This window comes from Somniosus microcephalus, chromosome 21 (genome assembly GCF_052327205.1).
Source record: "Somniosus microcephalus isolate GS21.2 chromosome 21, FLI_Smic_1.0, whole genome shotgun sequence".
Classification (NCBI taxonomy): Eukaryota; Metazoa; Chordata; class Chondrichthyes; order Squaliformes; family Somniosidae; genus Somniosus; species Somniosus microcephalus.
Window position 1 is genome coordinate 4,131,661 of NC_141007.1, and position 24,709 is coordinate 4,156,369.

The following is a 24,709-nucleotide window of genomic DNA, read 5'->3' on the forward strand; positions in this document are numbered from 1 at the left end:
TTCCCCCTTTGTTGGTTATTAAACATGAAAGCCACCGACCGCTGGTCGGTGAGCAGGGTGAAACGTTTGCCGGCTAGGTAGTGTCTCCAGTGCCGCACTGCCTCCACTATAGCCTGTGCCTCCTTCTCGACAGAAGAGTGCCTGATTTCAGGTCCCTGAAGGGTTTGGGAGAAGAAGGCCACAGGTCTCCCAGCCTGATTGAGGGTCGCAGCTAAGGCAAAGTCTGACGCATCGCTTTCGACTTGAAAGGGAATGCATTCGTCCACTGCACACACTGCAGCCCTTTCAATGTCCTGTTTAATACTGGTGAAAGCCTCCCGAGCTTCAGCTGATAGTGGGAAGGACGTCGATTTAATGAGGGGTCGGGCCTTATCAGAGTAATTGGGCACCCATTGGGCATAATACGAAAAAAATCCCAGGCACCTTTTTAAAGCTTTGGGATTGTGTGGCAGGGGCAGTTCCTTTAGGGGGCGTAATCGGTCAGGGTCCGGTCCAATTACCCCATCTTCCACCACACAGCCGAGGATACAGAGACGGGTTGTGTTGAAGACACATTTGTCTTCGTTGTAGGTTAGATTCAGCTTTAGGGCAGTTTTTAAAAATCTCGCAAGATTTAGATCGTGGTCTTGCTGGTTGTGCCCGCAGATAGTGACATTGTCCAGATAGGGGTAGGTAGCTTGTAGTTTATTCTCGTCAACCATGCGGTCCATCTCACGTTGGAAGACCGAGACCCCATTTGTTACCCCGAAGGGCACTCTGAGAAAATGGTAGAGGCGCCCGTTCGCCTCGAAGGCGGTGTATGGGCGGTCCTCCGTTCTAATGGGGAGCTGGTGATACGCGGATTTGAGGTCGATAGTCGAGAAGACTCGGTATTGCGCAATCTGGTTGACCATTTCTGATATGCGGGGTAAAGGGTAGGCGTCCAGCTGGGTATAAATATTAACAGTCTGGTTGTAGTCAATTACCATCCGTTTCTTTTCGCTATTTTTAACTATGACTACTTGGGCACGCCACGGGCTGGTACTGCATTCAATAATGCCTTCCCGCAGGAGTCTGTCCACTTCCGCCTTGATAAAGTGTCTGTCTTCCAGGCTGTACCGTCTACTTTTGGTCGCTATGGGCCTACAGTTCGGAGCGAGATTAACGAATAAAGAGGGCGGGCTGATTTTTAAGGTTGATAGGCCACAGACTGTGAGTGGCGGCTGGGACCCGCCATATGCTAGCGTGACACTTTCGTGGTGGCACTGGAAGTCCAGGCCCAAGGTTACATTAACACAGAGTTCTGGCATCACGAGGAGTTTAAAATCCTTGTAGTCCGTGCCTTTTACAGTCAGTGTTACCACACAGTAGCCCAAAATGTCCGAACTGTGGGGCTTAGCAGCCATAGCAATCCTGCTCCGTGTAGGGGTTACCGTTAATGAGTGCCGCCGTACCAGGCTAGGGTGGATAAAACTCTCGGTACTCCCACAGTCAATTAAACATTTCGTTAAATTCCCGTTTACCTGTATGTCCATCATGGATTTTGTCAATGGGTGTGGCCTGGATTGATCCACCGTGATCGAAGCCACTCTTGGGCCCTGGGCGGCCGTTGAGTCAGGAAAAGATGGCGGATCCCAAGATGGCGGCCCGCACAGCACGCACGAGGCAGTGACGGAGTTGGAAATCGGATTCCCCCTGCAGACTTTGCTAAAATGCCCCTTTTTCTTACATTTGAAGCATGTAGCGTCCTTCGCTGGGCATCGTTGTCTGGGGTGCTTGGCCTGGCCGCAGAAGTAGCATTTCGGGCCTCGAGACATTGCCGCTGTAGTAGGACTCCTGGGTGAACTTCTGTGTGGGGACTCCGGCGGCGTAGAGCTGGTCTGAGACCTGGATGGGGAAGATGGCTGATTCCAAGATGGCGGCCCCCTCGGCGCGCACGAGGCGGTGAGGGCCGCATGGCCAGAAGAATAAGAGTCAGAGTTTCTCTGGGCCACGTCCAGCGATCGCGCAGTGGTCACTGCCTTTTTTAAGTCCAGGACCTCCTTCTCCAGCAGTCTCTGCCGGATATAATTCGATTTGAGGCCCGTGATGAAGGAATCGCGGACCAATTCGTCAGAGTACGCGTTGGCCGTCATGGCCTTGCAGTTACAGTCCCGGACCAGGTCCTTTAGGCCCTGTAAGAAATCGTCCATTGATTCCTCTGGTCGCTGCCTGCGTGCAGCCAGCAGATGTCTGGCGTACACTTCGTTTACCGGCCTCTGGTATTGGGCCTTCAGGATAGTGATGGCCTCCGTGTAAGAGGTGGCGTCCTGGATGAACGAATAAATTCGATGACTTACGCGAGTAGTCAGTAGACTCAGTTTATCTACCTCGCTAGCGGATGAGGCCCCCGCGAAGAGTTCGAAGCATTTGAGCCAGTGTCCAAATTGATTTGATGCTTCAGCAGAATGTGGATCCAAGTCCAGACGCTCTGGTTTTAGGAGTCGATCCATCCTAGTATTCTTTAGTGATTAAAATTGTTGGGCCTTCAATAACCACAAAACTAGAAGTTATAGACTTAAACAAGTTGGCTTTTAATCACTAAGATCAGAGCTAACATGTCAACACGCCGACTGGTTCACAGGAATGAGACATACAGATCCTGGGATCTTTATGTCAGAGAAGTCAGGGGCAGAGCCAAGAGCCAAGACCTGGAACCTCCCAGGTTAGTCGGGTAAGAGGAAGTGAAACTATACACAGTGGGGGAGGGTAATATACATGAGTGCAAAACGAATACAGGATCAAGACAAACAGATTTCATTACATTGGGGTACAGTGCTGGTGGGTACAGGTCTGTCGCAGTATAACACTGGGGTACAGTACTGGTGGGTACGGGTCTGTCACTATGACACTGGGGTACAGTACTGGTGGGTACAGGTCTGTCACTGTATAACACTGGGGTACAGTACTGGTGGGTTCAGGCCTATCACTGTATAACACTGGGGTACAGTACTGGTGGGTACAGGTCTGTCACTGTATAACACGGGTACAGTACTGGTGGGTACAGGTCTGTCAGTGTATAACACTGGGGTACAATACTGGTGGGTACAGGTCTGTCACTGTATAACTCTGGCGTACCGTACTGGTGGGTACAGGTCTGTCACTATGACACTGGGGTACAGTACTGGTGGGTACAGGTCTGTCGCTGTAAAACACTGGGGTACTGTACTGGTGGGTACAGGTCTGTCACTGTATAACAGTGCAGTATAGAACTAGTGGGTACGGGTCTGTCACTGTAACGCTGGGGTACAGTACTGGTGGGTACAGGTCTGTCACTGTACAACATTGGGGTACAATACTGGTGGGTACAGGCCTGTTACTGTATAACACTGGGGTACAGTACTGGTGGGTACAGGTCTGTCACTGTATAACGCTGGGGTACAGTACTGGTGGGTACAGGCCTGTCGCTGTATAACACTGGGGTACAGTACTGGTGGGTACAGGCCTGTCGCTGTATAACACTGGGGTACAGTACTGGTGGGTACAGGTCTGTCACTGTATAACACTGGGGTACAGTACTGGTGGGTACAGGTCTGTCACTGTATAACTCTGGGGTACCGTACTGGCGGGTACAGGTCTGTCGTTATGACACTGGTGTACAGTACAGGCCTGTCACAGTATAACACTGGGGAACCGCACTGGTGGGTACAGGTAGACTCTATAACACTGGGGTACAGTACTGGTGAGTACAGGTCTGTCACTGTATAACACTGGGGTACAGTACTGGTGGGTACAGGTCTGTCACTGTATAACACTGGGGTACAGTACTGGTGGGCACAGGTCTGTCACTGTATAACACCGGGGTACAGTACTGGTGGGTACAGGTCTGTCACTGTATAACACTGGGGTACAGTACTGGTGGGTACAGGTCTGTCACTGTATAACACTGGGGTACAGTACTGGTGGGTACAGGTCTGTCACTGTATAACACTGGGGTACAGTACTGGTGGGTACGGGTCAGTCACTGTGTAACACTGGGGTACAGTACTGGTGGGTACGGGTCAGTCACTGTGTAACACTGGGGTACAGTACTGGTGGGTACGGGTCAGTCACTGTGAAACACTGGGGTACAGTACTGGTGGAAAAAGGTCTGTCACTATAACTCTGGGGTACAGTACTGGTGGGTACAGGTCTGTCACTGTATAACACTGGGGTACAGTACTGGTGGGTTCAGGTCTATCACTGTATAACACTGGGGTACAGTACTGCTGGGTACAGGTCTGTCACTATGACACTGGGGTGCAGTACTGGTGGGTACAGGTCTGTCGCTGTAAAACACTGGGGCACTGTACTGGTGGGTACAGGTCTGTCACTGTATAACAGTGCAGTATAGAACTGGTGGGTACGGGTCTGTCACTGTAACGCTGGTGTACAGCACTGGTGGGTACAGGTCTGTCACTGTACAACATTGGGGTACAATACTGGTGGGTGCAGGCCTGTTACTGTATAACACGGGGGTGCAGTACTGGTGGGTACAGGTCTGTCACTATAACACTGGGGTACAGTACTGGTGGGTACAGGTCTGTCACTGTATAACTCTGGGGTACAGTACTGGTGGGTGCAGGTCTGTCACTGTATAACACTGGGGTACAGTACTGGTGGGTGCAGGTCTGTCACTGTATAACACTGGGGTACAGTACTGGTGGGTGCAGGTCTGTCACTGTATAACACTGGGGTACAGTACTGGTGGGTACAGGTCTGTCACTGTATAACACTGGGGTACAGTACTGGTGGGTACAGGTCTGTCACTGTGTAACACTGGGGTACAGTCCTTGTGGGTACAGGTCTGTCACTGTATAACACTGGGGTACAGTACTGGTGGATACAGGTCTGTCTCTATATCACACTGGGGTACAGTACAGGTGGGTACATGTCTGTCACTATAACATGGGTAGAGTACTGGTGGGTACAGGTCTGTCACTATAACACTGGGGTACAGTACTGGTTGGTACAGGTCTGTCACTGTATAACACGGGTACAGTACTGGCGGGTACATGTCTGTCAGTGTATAACACTAGGGTTCAGCACTGGCGGGTACAGGTTTGTCACTGTGTAACACTGGGGTACCGTACTGGTGGGTACAGGTCTGTCACTATGACACTGGGGTACAGTACTGGTGGGTAAAGGTCTGTCACTGTATAACACTGGGGTACAGTACTGGCAGGTACAAGACTGTCACTGCATAACACTGGGGTACAGTCCTTGTGGGTACAGGTCTGTCACTGTATAACACTGGGGTACAGTACTGGTGGATACAGGTCTGTCTCTATATCACACTGGGGTACAGTACAGGTGGGTACATGTCTGTCACTATAACATGGGTAGAGTACTGGTGGGTACAGGTCTGTCACTATAACACTGGGGTACAGTACTGGTGGGTACAGGTCTGTCACTGTATAACTCTGGGGTACAGTACTGGTGGGCACAGGTCTGTCACTGTATAACGCTGGGGTACAGTACTGGTGGGTACAGGCCTGTCACTGTATAACACTGGGGTACAGTACTGGTGGGTACAGGTCTGTCACTGTATAACACTGGGGTACAGTACTGGTGGGTACAGGTCTGTCACTGTGTAACACTGGGGTGCAGTACTGGTGGGTACAGGTCTGTCACTGTATAACACTGGGGTACAGTACTGGTGGGTACAGGTCTGTCACTGTATAACTCTGGGGTACAGTACTGGTGGGCACAGGTCTGTCACTGTGTAACACTGGGGTACAGTACTGGTGGGTACAGGTCTGTCACTGTGTAACACTGGGGTGCAGTACTGGTGGGTACAGGTCTGTCACTGTATAACACTGGGGTACAGTACTGGTGGGTACAGGTCTGTCACTGTATAACACTGGGGTACAGTACTGGTGGGTACAGGTCTGTCACTGTATAACTCTGGGGTACAGTACTGGTGGGCACAGGTCTGTCACTGTATAACACTGGGGTACAGTACTGGTGGGTACAGGTCTGTCACTGTATAACACTGGGTTACAGTACTGGTGGGTACAGGTCTGTCACTGTATAACACTGGGGTACAGTACTGGTGGGTACGGGTCTGTCACTGTGTAACACTGGAGTACAGTACTGGTGGGTACAGGTCTGTCACTGTATAACTCTGGGGTACAGTACTGGTGGGTACAGGTCTGTCACTGTATAACACTGGGGTACAGTACTGGTGGGTACAGGCCTGTCACTGTATAACACTGGGGTACAGTACTGGTGGGCACAGGTCTGTCACTGTATAACTCTGGGGTACAGTACTGGTGGGTACAGGCCTGTCACTGTATAACACTGGGGTACAGTACTGGTGGGCACAGGTCTGTCACTGTATAACTCTGGGGTACAGTACTGGTGGGTACAGGTCTGTCACTGTACAACATTGGGGTACAGTACTGGTGGGTACAGGTCTGTCACTGTATAACACTGGGGTACAGTACTGGTGGGTACATGTCTGTCACTATAAGATGGGTAGAGTACTGGTGGGTACAGGTCTGTCACTGTATCACTCTGGGGTACAGTACTGGTGGGTACAGGTCTGTCACTGTATAACCCTGGGGTACAGTACTGGTGTATCGGAATGGATTGTGCTGATGCCTCTTCAGGAGATCTCCACAATAACTGAGAGTCTGAGGGAATAGAGCAGCTGATTGCGATCAGACTCGCCTCGATCATTGTGCCTCCACCATCCATCCCAGTGGGCATTGAATCTTGTTATATGTATAATGCCTCATGCTGGATTGTAGCTGTTTAAATGTAACGCTTCCCACAGGAATTGGTGACTTGGTTGGATTCAGGCTGTGTTAGCTGCTCCATGCACAACAACAAATAAAGGATTAGTTTCAAACTCTGAACAGCAGCAAGCCATTTTGTCTAATTTTCTCCATTCCCCTCCCTTTCTCTCCCCTTGCCCTTCCTCCCTTTCTTTATCCATCCCCACCCTGCACCTGCCCTCTTATCTCTCTTCCGTCCTCCTCCCTTCCAACTCCTCTCGACTGCCCTCCCTCTCCCCTTCTCTTCCCTGCCATCTCACTTCCGTTCCCTTTCCCTCCTCTCCACTCCACTTCCCCCCTTCCTCCCCTACCATCCCCCTCTAACTCATGCTGTACCTGCTCTGGCACCCTTGCACAAGTGGCCATTCTTTATGTCTCAGCCGAGAAAGTGAGTATCTGCAGGCTATTAGACCACAGAGAGCGTCGCAAATCAACCTGATCCTGCCCTTCCCAGTCGGGGTCACTGGATCGTGATGAGCTGTGGGAACCCTGGCTGGTCTTTCCTTTCCTGAGCCCAGTGGTACAGAGGCCCACGACTGCCCTGCTGGATTCTGCTAAACAAACATTAGTCTAAGATGACCAGGGTCATTTAAGAATCAATTCTCACTACTTTCACTTCCTCCTTTGTGTGGTTATTTCTCTTGAGTGAGTCAGAACCGTGACTGGATTTCAAACGTAATTCATTGGATTTTAAACTCTTCGCCACAACCTGCAGAGGCCAAATAAAAGCAAGTTCCTTCTTTATTTCTTAATTCATCACTAAATTGGCAAACTGACTCAGGATGGCTGAAGTGGAAAAAACATCACACACCTACACTGGAAGGTGCACTTCTGAGATTGGGACTGAATTAATTTTGTTGGGACAGTGTAGAGGGAGCTTTACTCTGTATCTAACCTGTGCTGTACCTGCCCTGGGAGTGTTTGTTGGGACAGTTTAGAGGGAGCTTTACTCTGTATCTAACCCGTGCTGTACCTGCCCTGGGAGTGTTTGATGAGACAGTGTAGTGGGAGCTTTACTCTGTATCTAACCCGTGCTGTACCTGCCCTGGGAGTGTTTGATGGGACAGTGTAGAGGGAGCTTTACTCTGTATCTAACCCGTGCTGTACCTGCTCTGGGAGTGTTTGATGGGACAGTGTAGAGGGAGCTTTACTCTGTATCTAACTCCGTGCTGTACCAGCCCTGGGAGTGTTTGATGGGACAGTGTAGAGGGAGCTTTACTCTGTATCTAACCCGTGCTGTACCTGCCCTGGGAGAGTTTGATGGGACAGTGTAGAGGGAGCTTTACTCTGTATCTAACCTGTGCTGTACCTGCCCTGGGAGTGTTTGATGGGACAGTGTGGAGGGAGCTTTACTCTGTATCTAACCCGTGCTGTACCTGCTCTGGGAGTGTTTGATGGGACAGTGTCGAGGGAGCTTTACTCTGTATCTAACCCGTGCTGTACCTGCCCTGGGAGTGTTTGATGGGACAGTGTAGAGGGAGCTTTACTCTGTATCTAACCCGTGCTGTACCTGCCTTGGGAGTTTTTGATGGGACAGTGTAGACGGAGCTTTACTCTGTATCTAACCCGTGCTGTACCTGCCCTGGGAGTGTTTGATGAGACAGTGTAGAGGGAGCTTTACTCTGTATCTAACTCCGTGCTGTACCTGCCCTGGGAGTGTTTGATGGGACAGTGTAGAGGGAGCTTTACTCTGTATCTAACCCGTGCTGTACCTGCCCTGGGAGTGTTTGATGGGACAGTGTAGAGGGAGCTTTACTCTGTATCTAACCCGTGCTGTACTTGCCCTGGGTGTGTTTGATGGGACAGTGTAGAGGGAGCTTTACTCTGTATCTAACCCGTGCTGTACCTGCCCTGGGAGTGTTTGATGGGACAGTGTAGAGGGAGCTTTACTCTGTATCTAACCCGTGCTGTACCTGCCCTGGGAGAGTTTGATGGGACAGTGTAGAGGGAGCTTTACTCTGTATCTAACCCGTGCTGTACCTGCCCTGGGAGTGTTTGATGGGACAGTGTAGAGGGAGCTTTACTCTGTATCTAACCCGTGCTGTACCTGCCCTGGGAGTGTTTGATGGGACAGTGTAGAGGGAGCTTTACTCTGTATCTAACCCGTGCTGTACCTGCCCTGGGAGTGTTTGATGGGACAGTTTCGAGGGAGCTTTACTCTGTATCTAACCTGTGCTGCACCTGCCCTGGGAGTGTTTGATGGGACAGTGTAGAGGGAGCTTTACTCTGTATCTAACCCGTGCTGTACCTGCGCTGGGAGTGTTTGATGGGACAGTGTAGAGGGAGCTTTACTCTGTATCTAACTCGTGCTGTACCTGCCCTGGGAGTGTTTGATTCCCCAATATTCACCTCAGAAGCAAAATACTGCGGATGTGGAAATCTGAAATAAAACAGAAAATGCTAGAAACACTGAGCAGGTCCGGCAGCATCGGTGGAGAGAGAAACATCCTTCATTTCGAGCAGCCGAAAATTCATGCCGAACATAACCAGTGTCAACGGTAGAGTTTGGAAGTAAAGGATTACAAACTGTTGTTTAAATTGTTAACTTTTTGAACCCGCAGGACGAACGATGAGCTGGTTGGGTTTCTCTCCAGGTACAGAGAGAAGAATTTCCTGAAATCTCACGGCCGGGACAATGCCAGGTAGGTGCCTTAACTTAGCCCAGCGGTTCAAGTTGTGACGGACGTTGTTGCATCCCTGGTCTGTGTTGAGCTCTCTGGCCTCAGCTATGGATGCAGTGGGAACACTGCAGTTGTCTTGGAAACTGTGGTATTGCAGGGCCAAAGGTTTCCATTATTAAGAAACCAAATGAAAGGCCAAGGCCCACAGTGCAGGTCACGATTACTGTTGCACATTGGAAGAATAAACTGGGTGTTGTACATGCTCTGTGAGAGGTGTCAATGTCACTGAGGTGAATCATAGGATAGGACAGCACAGAAGGAGGCCATTCGTCCCATCGCGTCTACGGTTAGTCCCAGTTCCCCGCTCTTTCCCCATATCCCTGCACTTTTTCCCCTTCAAGTAGTTCTCCAATTCCCTTTTGAAGGATACTATTGAACCTGTTTCCAGCACCATATCAAGCAGTGCATTCCAGATCCTAACCACTCGCTGCGTAAAAAACTTTACTTCATGTCGCCTCTGGTTCTTTTGCAAATCACCTTAAATCTGTGTCCTCTCGTTATCGACCCTTCAGCCATTGGAAACAGTTTCTCTTTATTTACTCTGTCTAAACCCTTCATGATTTTAAACACCTCTATCAAATCTCCTCTTAGCCTTCTCCGCTACAAGGATTTCAACCCCAGCTTCACCAGTCTATCCATGTAGCTGTATTCCCTCATCCGTGGAACCATTCCAGTAAATCTCCTCTGCACCCTCTCCAAAACCTTCTCATCCTTCCTGTCGTGTGGTACCCAGAATTGGACACAATACTCCAGCTGGGGCCGAACTAGTGTTTTATATCGGTTTAGCCTAACCTCCTGGCTTTTGAACTCTCTGCCTCTATTTATAAAGCCCAGGATCCCGTATGTTTTATTAACTGCTTCGTTAACCTGAATGAAGATTGTCAGTAGACCTGACACTAAAAGTGTATCACTGTGGAACAGCAGTTAGCTGAACAAATATAATGCGAACTGTATTGCCGATTGAGTTGGTAGAAGTGTAAGGACGTCATTCTGAAGCTATGGTGCTCCGATCAGACTGCACTTAGAGTACTTTCTCCAGCTCAGGTCACCGAGACACAAGCTCTAGAGTGGGTACAGAGAAGAGACACGAGGCTGTTGAGTTATGATGGAAAAATTAAAAGAAATTGACTCAAAAGGGACCTTATAAAGGACTATGTTAGGAAACAATATAAAAAAGATAATATCCCAGCAATACATTGAAGTAAAGCTCAGTCGGTTAAGGGGCACAGGCTCAAACAGGTGAAGGTCAAACTTCTGACTGATGTCAGACAGTTCTTCACACAGAGAGATCAGCGCTTGGAATGGGTTATGGACAGAGTGGTGAGAGCATTTAAGGGCCGATTGGATGCCGCGATGGGATTACTAGTGTTTTCTAAATAAGTGAACAGAGATAGACATCTCTCATCTGTGTTTAACTTGTGATCCCTGAGAGAAGAGTGGGAGAAAAGATCAGGTAACCAGGACGCAGTGATTAGATGATCCGAAATATTGGTTTTAAAAGCCTGAGAATTGTTGGAAGAAGGGAAGACCAGGAGATTACAGGCCTGAGGTCGAGAGTTGGGCTTGAGGTCGAGAGTTGCAGTGTCTGAGGTCGAGAGTTGCAGTGTCTGAGGTCGAGAGTTGCAGTGTCTGAGGTCGAGAGTTGCAGCGTCTGAGGTCGAGAGTTGCAGTGTCTGAGGTCGGGAGTTGCAGTGTCTGAGGTCGGGAGTTGCAGCGTCTGAGGTCGAGAGTTGCAGTGTCTGAGGTCGAGAGTTGCAGTGTCTGAGGTCGAGAGTTGCAGTGTCTGAGGTCGGGAGTTGCAGTGTCTGAGGTCGGGAGTTGCAGTGTCTGAAGTCGAGAGTTGCAGTGTCTGAGGTCGAGAGTTGCAGTGTCTGAGGTCGGGAGTTGCAGTGTCTGAGGTCGGGAGTTGCAGTGTCTGAGGTCGAGAGTTGCAGTGTCTGAGGTCGAGAGTTGCAGTGTCTGAGGTCGAGAGTTGCAGTGTCTGAGGTCGAGAGTTGCAGTGTCTGAGGTCGAGAGTTGCAGTGTCTGACGTCGGGAGTTGCAGTGTCTGACGTCGAGAGTTGCAGTGTCTGAGGTCGAGAGTTGCAGTGTCTGAGGTCGGGAGTTGCAGTGTCTGAGGTCGGGAGTTGCAGTGTCTGAGGTCGGGAGTTGCAGTGTCTGAGGTCGGGAGTTGCAGTGTCTGAGGTCGAGAGTTGCAGTGTCTGAGGTCGGGAGTTGCAGTGTCAGGTCGAGAGTTGCAGTGTCTGAGGTTGAGAGTTGCAGTGTCTGAGGTCGAGAGTTGCAGTGTCAGGTCGAGAGTTGCAGTGTCTGAGGTCGAGAGTTGCAGTGTCTGAGGTCGAGAGTTGCAGTGTCTGAGGTCGGGAGTTGCAGTGTCTGAGGTCGAGAGTTGCAGTGTCTGAGGTCGAGAGTTGCAGTGTCTGAGGTCGAGAGTTGCAGTGTCTGAGGTCGAGAGTTGCAGTGTCTGAGGTCGAGAGTTGCAGTGTCGGAGGTCGAGAGTTGCAGTGTCGGAGGTCGAGAGTTGCAGTGTCTGAGGTCGAGAGTTGCAGTGTCTGAGGTCGAGAGTTGCAGTGTCTGAGGTCGAGAGTTGCAGCGTCTGAGGTCGAGAGTTGCAGCGTCTGAGGTCGAGAGTTGCAGTGTCTGAGGTCGGGAGTTGCATTGTCTGAGGTCGAGAGTTGCAGTGTCTGAGGTCGAGAGTTGCAGCGTCTGAGGTCGAGAGTTGCAGCGTCTGAGGTCGAGAGTTGCAGCGTCTGAGGTCGAGAGTTGCAGTGTCTGAGGTCGAGAGTTGCAGCGTCTGAGGTCGAGAGTTGCAGTGTCTGAGGTCGAGAGTTGCAGCGTCTGAGGTCGAGAGTTGCAGTGTCTGAGGTCGGGAGTTGCAGTGTCTGAGGTCGAGAGTTGCAGTGTCTGAGGTCGAGAGTTGCAGTGTCTGAGGTCGGGAATTGCAGTGTCTGAGGTCGAGAGTTGCAGTGTCTGAGGTCGAGAGTTGCAGTGTCTGAGGTCGAGAGTTGCAGTGTCTGAGGTCGAGAGTTGCAGTGTCTGAGGTCGAGAGTTGCATTGTCTGAGGTCGAGAGTTGCAGTGTCTGAGGTCGAGAGTTGCAGTGTCTGAGGTCGAGAGTTGCAGCGTCTGAGGTCGGGAGTTGCAGTGTCTGAGGTCGGGAGTTGCGGCGTCTGAGGTCAAGAGTTGCAACGTCTGAGGTCGGGAGTTGCAGCGCCTGAGGTCGGGAGTTGCAGTGTCTGAGGTCGGGAGTTGCAGTGTCTGAGGTCGAGAGTTGCAGTGTCTGAGGTCGGGAATTGCAGCGTCTGAGGTCGGGAATTGCAGCGTCTGAGGTCGGGAGTTGCAGTGTCTGAGGTCGAGAGTTGCAGTGTCTGAGGTCAAGAGTTGCAGCGTCTGAGGTCGGGAATTGCAGCGTCTGAGGTCGAGAGTTGCAGTGTCTGAGGTCGAGAGTTGCAGTGTCTGAGGTCGAGAGTTGCACTGTCTGAGGTCGAGAGTTGCAGTGTCTGAGGTCGGGAGTTGCAGTGTCTGAGGTCGAGAGTTGCAGCGTCTGAGGTCGAGAGTTGCAGTGTCTGAGGTCGGGAGTTGCAGTGTCTGAGGTCGAGAGTTTCAGTGTCTGAGGTCGGGAGTTGCAGTGTCTGAGGTCGGGAGTTGCCGTGTCTGAGGTCGAGAGTTGCAGAGTCTGAGGTCGAGAGTTGCAGCGTCTGAGGTCGGGAGTTGCAGTGTCTGAGGTCGAGAGTTGCAGTGTCTGAGGTCGGGAATTGCAGCATGTGAGGTCGAGAGTTGCAGCGTCTGAGGTCGAGAGTTGCAGCGTCTGAGGTCGAGAGTTGCAGTGTCTGAGGTCGAGAGTTGCAGCGTCTGAGGTCGAGAGTTGCAGTGTCTGAGGTCGAGAGTTGCAGAGTCTGAGGTCGAGAGTTGCAGTGTCTGAGGTCGGGAGTTGCAGTGTCTGAGGTCGGGAGTTGCAGTGTCTGAGGTCGAGAGTTGCAGTGTCTGAGGTCGGCAGTTGCAGCGTCTGAGGTCGGGAGTTGCAGTGTCTGAGGTCAGGAGTTGCAGTGTCTGAGGTCGAGAGTTGCAGTGTCTGAGGTTGAGAGTTGCAGTGTCTGAGGTCGAGAGTTGCAGCGTCTGAGGTCGGGAGTTGCAGCGTCTGAGGTCGGGAGTTGCAGCGTCTGAGGTCGGGAGTTGCAGCGTCTGAGGTCGGGAGTTGCAGTGTCTGAGGTCGGGAGTTGCAGTGTCTGAGGTCAGGAGTTGCAGTGTCTGAGGTCGTGAGTTGCAGTGTCTGAGGTCGAGAGTTTCAGTGTCTGAGGTCGAGAGTTGCAGCGTCTGAGGTCGAGAGTTGCAGCGTCTGAGGTCGAGAGTTGCAGTGTCTGAGGTCGAGAGTTGCAGTGTCTGAGGTCGAGAGTTGCAGTGTCAGAGGTCGAGAGTTGCAGTGTCTGAGGTCGAGAGTTGCAGTGTCTGAGGTCGGGAGTTGCAGCGTCTGAGGTCGGGAGTTGCAGCGTCTGAGGTCGAGAGTTGCAGCGTCTGAGGTCGAGAGTTGCAGTGTCTGAGGTCGAGAGTTGCAGTGTCTGAGGTCGAGAGTTGCAGTGTCTGAGGTCGAGAGTAGCAGTGTCTGAGGTCGAGAGTTGCAGTGTCTGAGGTCGAGAGTTGCAGCGTCAGAGGTCGAGAGTTGCAGTGTCTGAGGTCGTGAGTTGCAGTGTCTGAGGTCGAGAGTTGCAGTGTCTGAGGTCGGGAGTTGCAGTGTCTGAGGTCGGGAGTTGCAGTGTCAGAGGTCGAGAGTTGCAGTGTCTGAGGTCGAGAGTTGCAGCGTCTGAGGTCGAGAGTTGCAGCGTCTGAGGTCGGGAGTTGCAGCGTCTGAGGTCGAGAGTTGCAGCGTCTGAGGTCGAGCGTTGCAGCGTCTGAGGTCGAGAGTTGCAGTGTCTGAGGTCGAGAGTTGCAGCGTCTGAGGTCGAGAGTTGCGGCGTCTGAGGTCGAGAGTTGCGGCGTCTGAGGTCGAGAGTTGCGGTGTCTGATGTCGAGAGTTGCGGCGTCTGTGGTCGAGAGTTGCAGCGTCTGAGGTCGAGAGTTGCAGTGTCTGATGTCGAGAGTTGCAGCGTCTGAGGTCGAGAGTTGCAGTGTCTGAGGTCGGGAGTTGCAGAGTCTGAGGTCGAGAGTTGCAGTGTCTGAGGTCGAGAGTTGCAGCGTCTGAGGTCGAGAGTTGCAGTGTCTGAGGTCGGGAGTTGCAGCGTCTGAGGTCGAGAGTTGCAGTGTCTGAGGTCGAGAGTTGCAGCGTCTGAGGTCGAGAGTTGCAGTGTCTGAGGTCGGGAGTTGCAGCGTCTGAGGTCGAGAGTTGCAGTGTCTGAGGTCGGGAGTTGCAGTGTCTGAGGTCGAGAGTTGCAGTGTCTGAGGTCGGGAGTTGCAGCGTCTGAGGTCGAGAGTTGCAGTGTCTGAGGTCGGGAGTTGCAGTGTCTGAGGTCGGGAGTTGCCGTGTCTGAGGTCGGCAGTTGCAGTGTCTGAGGTCGAGAGTTGCAGTGTCTGAGGTCGAGAGTTGCAGTGTCTGAGGTCGGGAGTTGCAGTGTCTGAGGTCGAGAGTTGCAGTGTCTGAGGTCGAGAGTTGCAGTGTCTGAGGTCGCGAGTTGCAGTGTCTGAGGTGGGGAGTTGCAGTGTCTGAGGTCGGGAGTTGCAGTGTCTGAGGTCGAGAGTTGCAGTGTCTGAGGTCGGGAGTTGCAGTGTCTGAGGTCGGGAGTTGCGGCGTCTGAGGTCGAGGGTTGCCGTGTCTGAGGTCGAGAGTTGCAGTGTCTGAGGTCGAGAGTTGCAGCGTCTGAGGTCGGGAGTTGCAGTGTCTGAGGTCGGGAGTTGCAGTGTCTGAGGTCGAGAGTTGCAGCGTCTGAGGTCGGGAGTTGCAGTGTCTGAGGTCGGGAGTTGCCGTGTCTGAGGTCGAGAGTTGCAGAGTCTGAGGTCGAGAGTTGCAGTGTCTGAGGTCGAGAGTTGCAGTGTCTGAGGTCGAGAGTTGCAGCGTCTGAGGTCGAGAGTTGCAGCGTCTGAGGTCGAGAGTTGCAGTGTCTGAGGTCGGGAGTTGCAGCGTCTGAGGTCGAGAGTTGCAGTGTCTGAGGTCGGGAGTTGCAGAGTCTGAGGTCGAGAGTTGCAGTGTCTGAGGTCGAGAGTTGCAGCGTCTGAGGTCGAGAGTTGCAGTGTCTGAGGTCGAGAGTTGCAGTGTCTGAGGTCGAGAGTTGCAGTGTCTGAGGTCGGGAGTTGCAGCGTCTGAGGTCGAGAGTTGCAGTGTCTGAGGTCGAGAGTTGCAGTGTCTGAGGTCGAGAGTAGCAGTGTCTGAGGTCGAGAGTTGCAGTGTCTGAGGTCGAGAGTTGCAGCGTCTGAGGTCGAGAGTTGCAGTGTCTGAGGTCGAGAGTTGCAGCGTCTGAGGTCGAGAGTTGCAGCGTCTGAGGTCGAGAGTTGCAGTGTCTGAGGTCGGGAGTTGCAGCGTCTGAGGTCGAGAGTTGCAGCGTCTGAGGTCGAGAGTTGCAGCGTCTGAGGTCGAGAGTTGCAGTGTCTGAGGTCGAGAGTTGCAGCGTCTGAGGTCGAGAGTTGCAGCGTCTGAGGTCGAGAGTTGCAGCGTCTGAGGTCGAGAGTTGCGGTGTCTGATGTCGAGAGTTGCGGCGTCTGGTCGAGAGTTGCGGCGTCTGAGGTCGAGAGTTGCGGTGTCTGATGTCGAGAGTTGCGGCGTCTGGTCAAGAGTTGCAGCGTCTGAGGTCGAGAGCTGCAGCGTCTGAGGTCGAGAGTTGCAGTGTCTGATGTCGAGAGTTGCAGCGTCTGAGGTCGAGAGTTGCAGTGTCTGAGGTCGGGAGTTGCAGAGTCTGAGGTCGAGAGTTGCAGTGTCTGAGTTCGAGAGTTGCAGCGTCTGAGGTCGAGAGTTGCAGTGTCTGAGGTCGGGAGTTGCAGCGTCTGAGGTCGAGAGTTGCAGCGTCTGAGGTCGAGAGTTGCCGTGTCTGAGGTCGGGAGTTGCAGCGTCTGAGGTCGAGAGTTGCAGTGTCTGAGGTCGGGAGTTGCAGCGTCTGAGGTCGAGAGTTGCAGTGTCTGAGGTCGGGAGTTGCAGCGTCTGAGGTCGAGAGTTGCAGTGTCTGAGGTCGGGAGTTGCAGTGTCTGAGGTCGAGAGTTGCAGTGTCTGAGGTCGGGAGTTGCAGTGTCTGAGGTCGAGAGTTGCAGTGTCTGAGGTCGGGAGTTGCAGCGTCTGAGGTCGAGAGTTGCAGTGTCTGAGGTCGGGAGTTGCAGTGTCTGAGGTCGAGAGTTGCAGTGTCTGAGGTCGGGAGTTGCAGCGTCTGAGGTCGAGAGTTGCAGTGTCTGAGGTCGTGAGTTGCAGCGTCTGAGGTCGAGAGTTGCAGTGTCTGAGGTCGGGAGTTGCAGTGTCTGAGGTCGGGAGTTGCAGCGTCTGAGGTCGAGAGTTGCAGTGTCTGAGGTCGGGAGTTGCAGCGTCTGAGGTCGAGAGTTGCAGTGTCTGAGGTCGGGAGTTGCAGTGTCTGAGGTCGAGAGTTGCAGTGTCTGAGGTCGGGAGTTGCAGTGTCTGAGGTCGAGAGTTGCAGTGTCTGAGGTCGGGAGTTGCAGCGTCTGAGGTCGAGAGTTGCAGTGTCTGAGGTCGGGAGTTGCAGTGTCTGAGGTCGAGAGTTGCAGTGTCTGAGGTCGAGAGTTGCAGCGTCTGAGGTCGAGAGTTGCAGTGTCTGAGGTCGGGAGTTGCAGTGTCTGAGGTCGAGAGTTGCAGTGTCTGAGGTCGGGAATTGCAGCGTCTGAGGTCGGGAGTTGCAGTGTCTGAGGTCGAGAGTTGCAGTGTCTGAGGTCGAGAGTTGCAGCCTCTGAGGTCGGGAATTGCAGCGTCTGAGGTCGAGAGTTGCAGTGTCTGAGGTCGAGAGTTGCAGTGTCTGAGGTCGGGAGTTGCCGTGTCTGAGGTCGAGAGTTGCAGAGTCTGAGGTCGAGAGTTGCAGCGTCTGAGGTCGGGAATTGCAGCATGTGTGGTCGAGAGTTGCAGCGTCTGAGGTCGAGAGTTGCAGCGTCTGAGGTCGGCAGTTGCAGCGTCTGAGGTCGAGAGTTGCAGCGTCTGAGGTCGAGAGTTGCAGTGTCTGAGGTCAGGAGTTGCAGTGTCTGAGGTCGAGAGTTGCAGTGTCTGAGGTTGAGAGTTGCAGTGTCTGAGGTCGAGAGTTGCAGTGTCTGAGGTCGAGAGTTGCAGTGTCTGAGGTCAGGAGTTGCAGTGTCTGAGGTCGAGAGTTGCAGTGTCTGAGGTCGAGAGTTGCAGTGTCTGAGGTCGGGAGTTGCAGTGTCTGAGGTCGGGAGTTGCAGTGTCTGAGGTCGAGAGTTGCAGTGTCTGAGGTCGGGAGTTGCAGTGTCTGAGGTCGAGAGTTGCAGCGTCTGAGGTCGGGAGTTGCAGTGTCTGAGGTCGGGAGTTGCAGTGTCTGAGGTCGAGAGTTGCAGTGTCTGAGGTCGAGAGTTGCAGTGTCTGAGGTCGAGAGTTGCAGTGTCTGAGGTCGAGAGTTGCAGTGTTTGAGGTCGAGAGTTGCAGCGTCTGAGGTCGGGAGTTGCAGCGTCTGAGGTCGGGAGTTGCAGCGTCTGAGGTCGAGAGTTGCAGTGTCTGAGGTCAGGAGTTGCAGTGTCTGAGGTCGAGAGTTGCAGTGTCTGAGGTCGAGAGTTTCAGTGTCTGAGGTCGAGAGTTGCAGCGTCTGAGGTCGAGAGTTGCAGCGTCTGAGGTCGGGAGTTGCAGCGTCTGAGGTCGGGAGTTGCAGTGTCTGAGGTCGAGAGTTGCAGTGTCTGAGGGCGAGAGTTGCAGTGTCTGAGGTCGGGAGTTGCAGTGTCTGAGGTCGGGAGTTGCAGTGTCTGAGGTCGGGAGTTGCAGTGTCTGAGGTCGGGAGTTGCAGTGTCTGAGGTCGGGAGTTGCAGTGTCTGAGGTCGAGAGTTGCAGTGTCTGAGGTCGGGAGTTGCAGTGTCTGAGGTCGGGAGTTGCAGTGTCTGAGGTCGAGAGTTGCAGTGTCTGAGGTCGCGAGTTGCAGTGTCTGAGGTCGGGAGTTGCAGTGTCTGAGGTCGGGAGTTGCAGTGTCTGAGGTCGAGAGTTGCAGTGTCTGAGGTCGAGAGTTTCAGTGTCTGAGGTCGAGAGTTGCAGCGTCTGAGGTCGAGAGTTGCAGCGTCTGAGGTCGGGAGTTGCAGCGTCTGAGGTCGGGAGTTGCAGTGTCTGAGGTCGGGAGTTGCAGTGTCTGAGGTCGAGAGTTGCAGTGTCTGAGGTCGGGAGTTGCAGCGTCTGAGGTCGGGAGTTGCAGCGTCTGAGGTCGAGAGTTGCAGCGTCTGAGGTCGAGAGTTGCAGCGTCTGAGGTCGAGAGTTGCAGTGTCTGAGGTCGAGAGTTGCAGTGTCTGAGGTCGAGAGTAGCAGCGTCTGAGGTCGAGAGTTGCAGCGTCTGAGGTCGAGAGTTGCAGTGTCAGAGGTCGAGAGTTGCAGCGTCTGAGGTCGAGAGTTGCAGCGTCTGAGGTCGAGAGTTGCAGCGTCTGAGGTCGGGAGTTGCAGCGTCTGAGGTCGAGAGTTGCAGCGTCTGAGGTCGAGAGTTGCAGCGTCTGAGGTCGAGAGTTGCAGCGTCTGAGGTCGAGAGTTGCGGTGTCTGATGTCGAGAGTTGCGGCGTCTGGTCGAGAGTTGCAGCGTCTGAGGTCGAGAGCTGCAGCGTCTGAGGTCGAGAGTTGCAGTGTCTGATGTCGAGAGTTGCAGCGTCTGAGGTCGAGAGTTGCAGCGTCTGAGGTCGGGAGTTGCAGAGTCTGAGGTCGAGAGTTGCAGCGTCTGAGGTCGGGAGTTGCAGCGTCTGAGGTCGAGAGTTGCAGCGTCTGAGGTTGAGAGTTGCAGCGTCTGAGGTCGAGAGTTGCAGCGTCTGAGGTCGAGAGTTGCAGCGTCTGAGGTCGAGAGTTGCAGTGTCTGAGGTCGAGAGTTGCAGTGTCTGAGGTCGAGAGTTGCAGTGTCTGAGGTCGGGAGTTGCAGCGTCTGAGGTCGAGAGTTGCAGTGTCTGAGGTCGAGAGTTGCAGCGTCTGAGGTCGAGAGTTGCAGTGTCTGAGGTCGAGAGTTGCAGTGTCTGAGGTCGAGAGTTGCAGTGTCTGAGATCGAGAGTTGCAGTGTCTGAGGTCGAGAGTTGCAGTGTCTGAGGTCGAGAGTTGCAGCGTCTGAGGTCGAGAGTTGCAGTGTCTGAGGTCGGGAGTTGCAGTGTCTGAGGTCGAGAGTTGCAGTGTCTGAGGTCGAGAGTTGCAGTGTCTGAGGTCGAGAGTTGCAGTGTCTGAGGTCGAGAGTTGCAGTGTCTGAGGTCGAGAGTTGCAGTGTCTGATGTCGGGAGTTGCAGTGTCTGAGGTCGAGAGTTGCAGTGTCTGATGTCGGGAGTTGCAGTGTCTGAGGTCGAGAGTTGCAGTGTCTGATGTCGAGAGTTGCAGTGTCTGAGGTCGAGAGTTGCAGTGTCTGAGGTCGAGAGTTGCAGTGTCTGAGGTCGAGAGTTGCAGTGTCTGAGGTCGAGAGTTGCAGTGTCTGAGGTCGAGAGTTGCAGTGTCTGAGGTCGAGAGTTGCAGTGTCTGAGGTCGAGAGTTGCAGTGTCTGATGTCGGGAGTTGCAGTGTCTGAGGTCGAGAGTTGCAGTGTCTGATGTCGGGAGTTGCAGTGTCTGAGGTCGAGAGTTGCAGTGTCTGATGTCGAGAGTTGCAGTGTCTGAGGTCGAGAGTTGCAGTGTCTGAGGTCGGGAGTTGCAGCGTCTGAGGTCGAGAGTTGCAGTGTCTGATGTCGGGAGTTGCAGTGTCTGAGGTCGAGAGTTGCAGTGTCTGATGTCGAGAGTTGCAGTGTCTGAGGTCGAGAGTTGCAGTGTCTGAGGTCGAGAGTTGCAGTGTCTGATGTCGAGAGTTGCAGTGTCTCAGGTCGAGAGTTGCAGTGTCTGAGGTCGAGAGTTGCAGTGTCTGATGTCGAGAGTTGCAGCGTCTGAGGTCGAGAGTTGCAGCGTCTGAGGTCGAGAGTTGCAGTGTCTGAGGTCGAGAGTTGCAGTGTCTGATGTCGAGAGTTGCAGTGTCTGAGGTCGAGAGTTGCAGTGTCTCAGGTCGAGAGTTGCAGTGTCTGAGGTCGAGAGTTGCAGTGTCTGATGTCGAGAGTTGCAGTGTCTGAGGTCGAGAGTTGCAGCGTCTGAGGTCGAGAGTTGCAGTGTCTGAGGTCGAGTGTTGCAGTGTCTGAGGTCGAGAGTTGCATTGTCTGATGTCGGGAGTTGCAGCGTCTGAGGTCGAGAGTTGCAGCGTCTGAGGTCGAGAGTTGCAGCGTCTGAGGTCGAGAGTTGCATTGTCTGATGTCGAGTGTTGCAGTGTCTGATGTCGAGAGTTGCAGTGTCTGAGGTCGAGAGTTGCAGTGTCTGAGGTCGAGAGTTGCAGCGTGTGAGGTCGAGAGTTGCATTGTCTGATGTCGAGTGTTGCAGTGTCTGATGTCGAGAGTTGCAGTGTCTGAGGTCGAGAGTTGCAGCGTCTGAGGTCGAGAGTTGCAGTGTCTGAGGTCGAGAGTTGCAGTGTCTGAGGTCGAGAGTTGCAGCGTCTGAGGTCGAGAGTTGCAGTGTCTGAGGTCGAGTGTTGCAGTGTCTGATGTCGAGTGTTGCAGTGTCTGAGGTCAGGAGCTGCAGCGTCTGAGGTCAAGAGTTGCCGTGTCTGAGGTCGAGAGTTGCAGCGTCTGAGGTCGAGAGTTGCAGCGTCTGAGGTCGAGAGTTGCAGTGTCTGAGGTCGAGAGTTGCAGTGTCTGAGGTCGAGAGTTGCAGCGTCTGAGGTCGAGAGTTGCAGTGTCTGAGGTCGAGTGTTGCAGTGTCTGATGTCGAGAGTTGCAGTGTCTGAGGTCGAGAGTTGCAGCGTCTGAGGTCGAGAGTTGCAGCGTCTGATGTCGAGTGTTGCAGCGTCTGAGGTCGAGAGTTGCCGTGTCTGAGGTCGGGAGTTGCAGCGTCTGAGGTCGGGAGTTGCAGCGTCTGAGGTCGAGAGTTGCAGTGTCTGAGGTCGAGAGTTGCAGTGTCTGAGGTCGGGAGTTGCAGTGTCTGAGGTCGAGAGTTGCAGCGTCTGAGGTCGAGAGTTGCAGCGTCTGAGGTCGAGAGTTGCAGTGTCTGAGGTCAGGAGCTGCAGCGTCTGAGGTCGAGAGTTGCAGTGTCTGAGGTCGAGTGTTGCAGTGTCTGAGGTCGAGTGTTGCAGTGTCTGAGGTCGAGAGTTGCCGTGTCTGAGGTCGGGAGTTGCAGTGTCTGAGGTCGGGAGTTGCAGTGTCTGAGGTCGGGAGTTGCAGCGTCTGAGGTCGAGAGTTGCCGTGTCCGAGGTCAGGAATCACTCTGTGAGAACCTGAGAGACAGTTTGAAAGCCCTGGTACTGTGAGGTTGCCAATATTTAATAGCAGTAGTGGAATTTACCGACTTTACGACCTGTTCTAACTGAGATGATACAGGGAAATGAGTTAGTGTTGGACATCTACTAACAGACCAAGTGATGGAGTCTGGAACTTTGCTGCTCTGTGCCCCAGGCCACACCAGGCAATGCATTTACTCACTGAGCCATTGGGTCACTGGTGGGGGCAATATAACTGGCTTCGCATACCTGGGTTAGTGAGGGGACGAATCAATCAATACTAATCCTGATCTTACTCACTGAAACACTGCAAAATATGGACGTTGCGTGAGGAGAAGATTGGGTTTGGACCCCCCAAGACTGAATAGACTGAACGCTCGTCTAGAATGTTTAATTTGGGGAGGGCTGCTGGTGTTTGTAGAAGTGTACAAGCAGCCTCGTGGTTATGGCACTGGGCTGGTCACCGAAATCCCACCATAGCCAGTTGTAAAATTGAATTCAATAAATCTGGTACTTTTATTTGATTGTAAAAATCCAATTGATTCATTGATGCCCTTCAGGAAAGGGAGCCTGCTGTTCCGGTCTTACCTTACCCGGTCTGTCCAACACATGACTCCAGTCCCACGCTATGTGATTGGCTCTTAATGCCCTCAGGTCAGTAAATACTGCATTCACATCCCAAAACCACAAGCCACCATCTTAAGGAGAAAAAGGTTAGAGAAGAAAATTGGGAGCGGAGAGGATCAGGAGAAGAAATGCATGAAGCAGAAATGAGAATGACCTTTCCTTTCACGTTCACTATACAGTGCGCTCTGGCGAGTTATGAGGCCTTGCCGCTTTATGCAACTCATTCTGAAAAGCCAACAGGCGACGTAGCGGGCTGAAAATGCTTCTTGACACAGTGAAAACTAGGAGCTGTCAGGTGCTGTTTGCTTCAGAGCGGCGGCATCCCTGCAGAGCGCTCCCAACACCCCAGAGACAGTGGAGCTGACTGCTGTTTGTCACTGTGCGTTTGGTAACTGGAGCAAGAGACGTGAAGGAAATCGTTAAGGGGATTCATGTATTACTGTCTGTGTCACCGTTTTAATGCGCGCTGCTTTGTAACACTACATAAAGGAGCCACAGTTACTGCGGTGCTGCAATGAGATTATTTGACTGGATTGCTGCACTGGGAGGAGGGCAGCAGAGTGGTGTTCCAAACCCTGGCGTGTAATGATCAGTAACATGTCATTCTAGAATGGTACACTAGGTGGAGCTGTATGTTTAGTAAGGGGCTACCCACAAGGCAGTAGTCAAGATGGATGCCTGTACACTAGTCCACATGGCTGAATAAATGACTAGCTCAAGCTAGCTGTTCATAATGAAAACGTCTATTTATTTATGAACATAACATGGTACCAGGATTGGTAATATCTGCTGAATATTGTGAAACGCGACATGGAGAATTTGAAGCCACCGGAGGGTTTGAAACTCACGGGGAATGTTGACTGCAATTGGCAGACTTTCAAACAACAATTCGAACTCTACATTGCTGCCATCGGGTTCGGTACGATGCCAGACACAAGGAAAATAGCGTTGCTGCTCACGGTTGCAGGCCCGCAGGCGATAGAGGTATTTAATACGTTTGTATTTGATCAAGAGGAGGACAGAGAAAAAATGGACGATGTGCTAAAGAAGCTTGATACACATTGTTCTCCCAAAAAGAACGAGACCTATGAGAGGTACGTGTTCTGTTCACGGACACAGCAGCAAAATGAGACTTTTGATAGCTTTGTGACCAATCTGAAACTGAAAGCACAGACGTGTAATTTCTCTGAACTGAAATCATCCATGATTCGTGACCAGATTGTGTTTGGTATTCATGATAAAAAAGTCAGGGAACGTTTGTTGAGAGAAACCGAACTAACATTGGAGGATGCTGTGAAAATATGCCATGCCAGTGAGCTAGCTCAGAAGCACGCGAAGACTTTCAGTGAAATTAATAATAATGCGACTGTAATAATGGACAGTGCTGCTGTCGGTGCTGTGTCCTACAAGGGGAAGAAATGTGGGCAGAACAGAAATGAAAAGCAATCGGAGGATGGAACTTTTAATTGTAAACGCTGTGGTTACCAGCACCAGTCAAGACAATGCCCAGCGTTTGGAAAAATGTGCACAAAATGTAATGGAAAGAATCACTTTGCCAAACAATGCTTTTCAAAAGTAAAAACAAAGAAAGGGCAACAAGTCAATGTGATTGAGGACACTGATTTAAGTGAGACATTTTTTGTAGGAATGGTGTCATGTGACAATATCGAAAAGGATACAGAAAATGTGCAGCCCTCAGGAATGGACAATGCTGAACATAAAGTTAATGCAGTAAAAGTGGACAAATGGATGATGCCACTGCAGGTAAATGGAGCATTAGTTACATTGAAACTAGACACTGGGGCAAAAGCAAACTTAATCAGTATGAGTGACATTAAAAATATGAAAGAAAAGCCCAAAATACAGAAAAAGTCAGTACTACTGAAGAACTATAATGGACAGAAAATAGATAGCTTAGGTGTATGCAGACTTAAAGTGACAGTCAAAGACAAAGTGCATCATCTCATGTTTTCTGTTGTGGCTGAAGGACTTGATTCACTACTAGGTGACAAAGCTTGTGAGGGCTTAGAACTGGTCAGGAGAGTCTACCGTATAAACTGTGCCATAAGCAGACCAGATGACTCAGTGGTTTCTGTAGTGAGTAATTTCCAGGATGTGTTCAAAGGATTTGGAGTTCTACCATTCACTTACAAGATCCAGCTAAAGGAGGATGCTCAACCAGTGGTACATGCTCCACGGAGAGTTCCAGCACCCCTGCGTGACTGGCTCAAGAAAGAACTGGAAAGAATGACCACACTCGGAGTCATCAGGAAAGTCGAAGAGCCAACAGACTGGGTTAACTCCATGGTATGTGTAAAGAAAAG

General features: G+C 52.2%; 1 protein-coding gene across 2 annotated transcripts in view; it reads left to right on the plus strand.

The window, feature by feature from the left end:
* xylt2 (xylosyltransferase II) overlaps positions 1 to 24,709 on the plus strand; it is a 551,366-nt gene that overhangs the window by 312,312 nt on the left and 214,345 nt on the right. For both annotated transcript variants that reach the window (XM_085963201.1, XM_085963202.1), the window contains exon 5: positions 9,341 to 9,421. In XM_085963201.1, the coding sequence (XP_085819327.1) occupies positions 9,341 to 9,421 (81 nt within the window). The remainder of the gene's footprint in view (positions 1 to 9,340; positions 9,422 to 24,709) is intronic.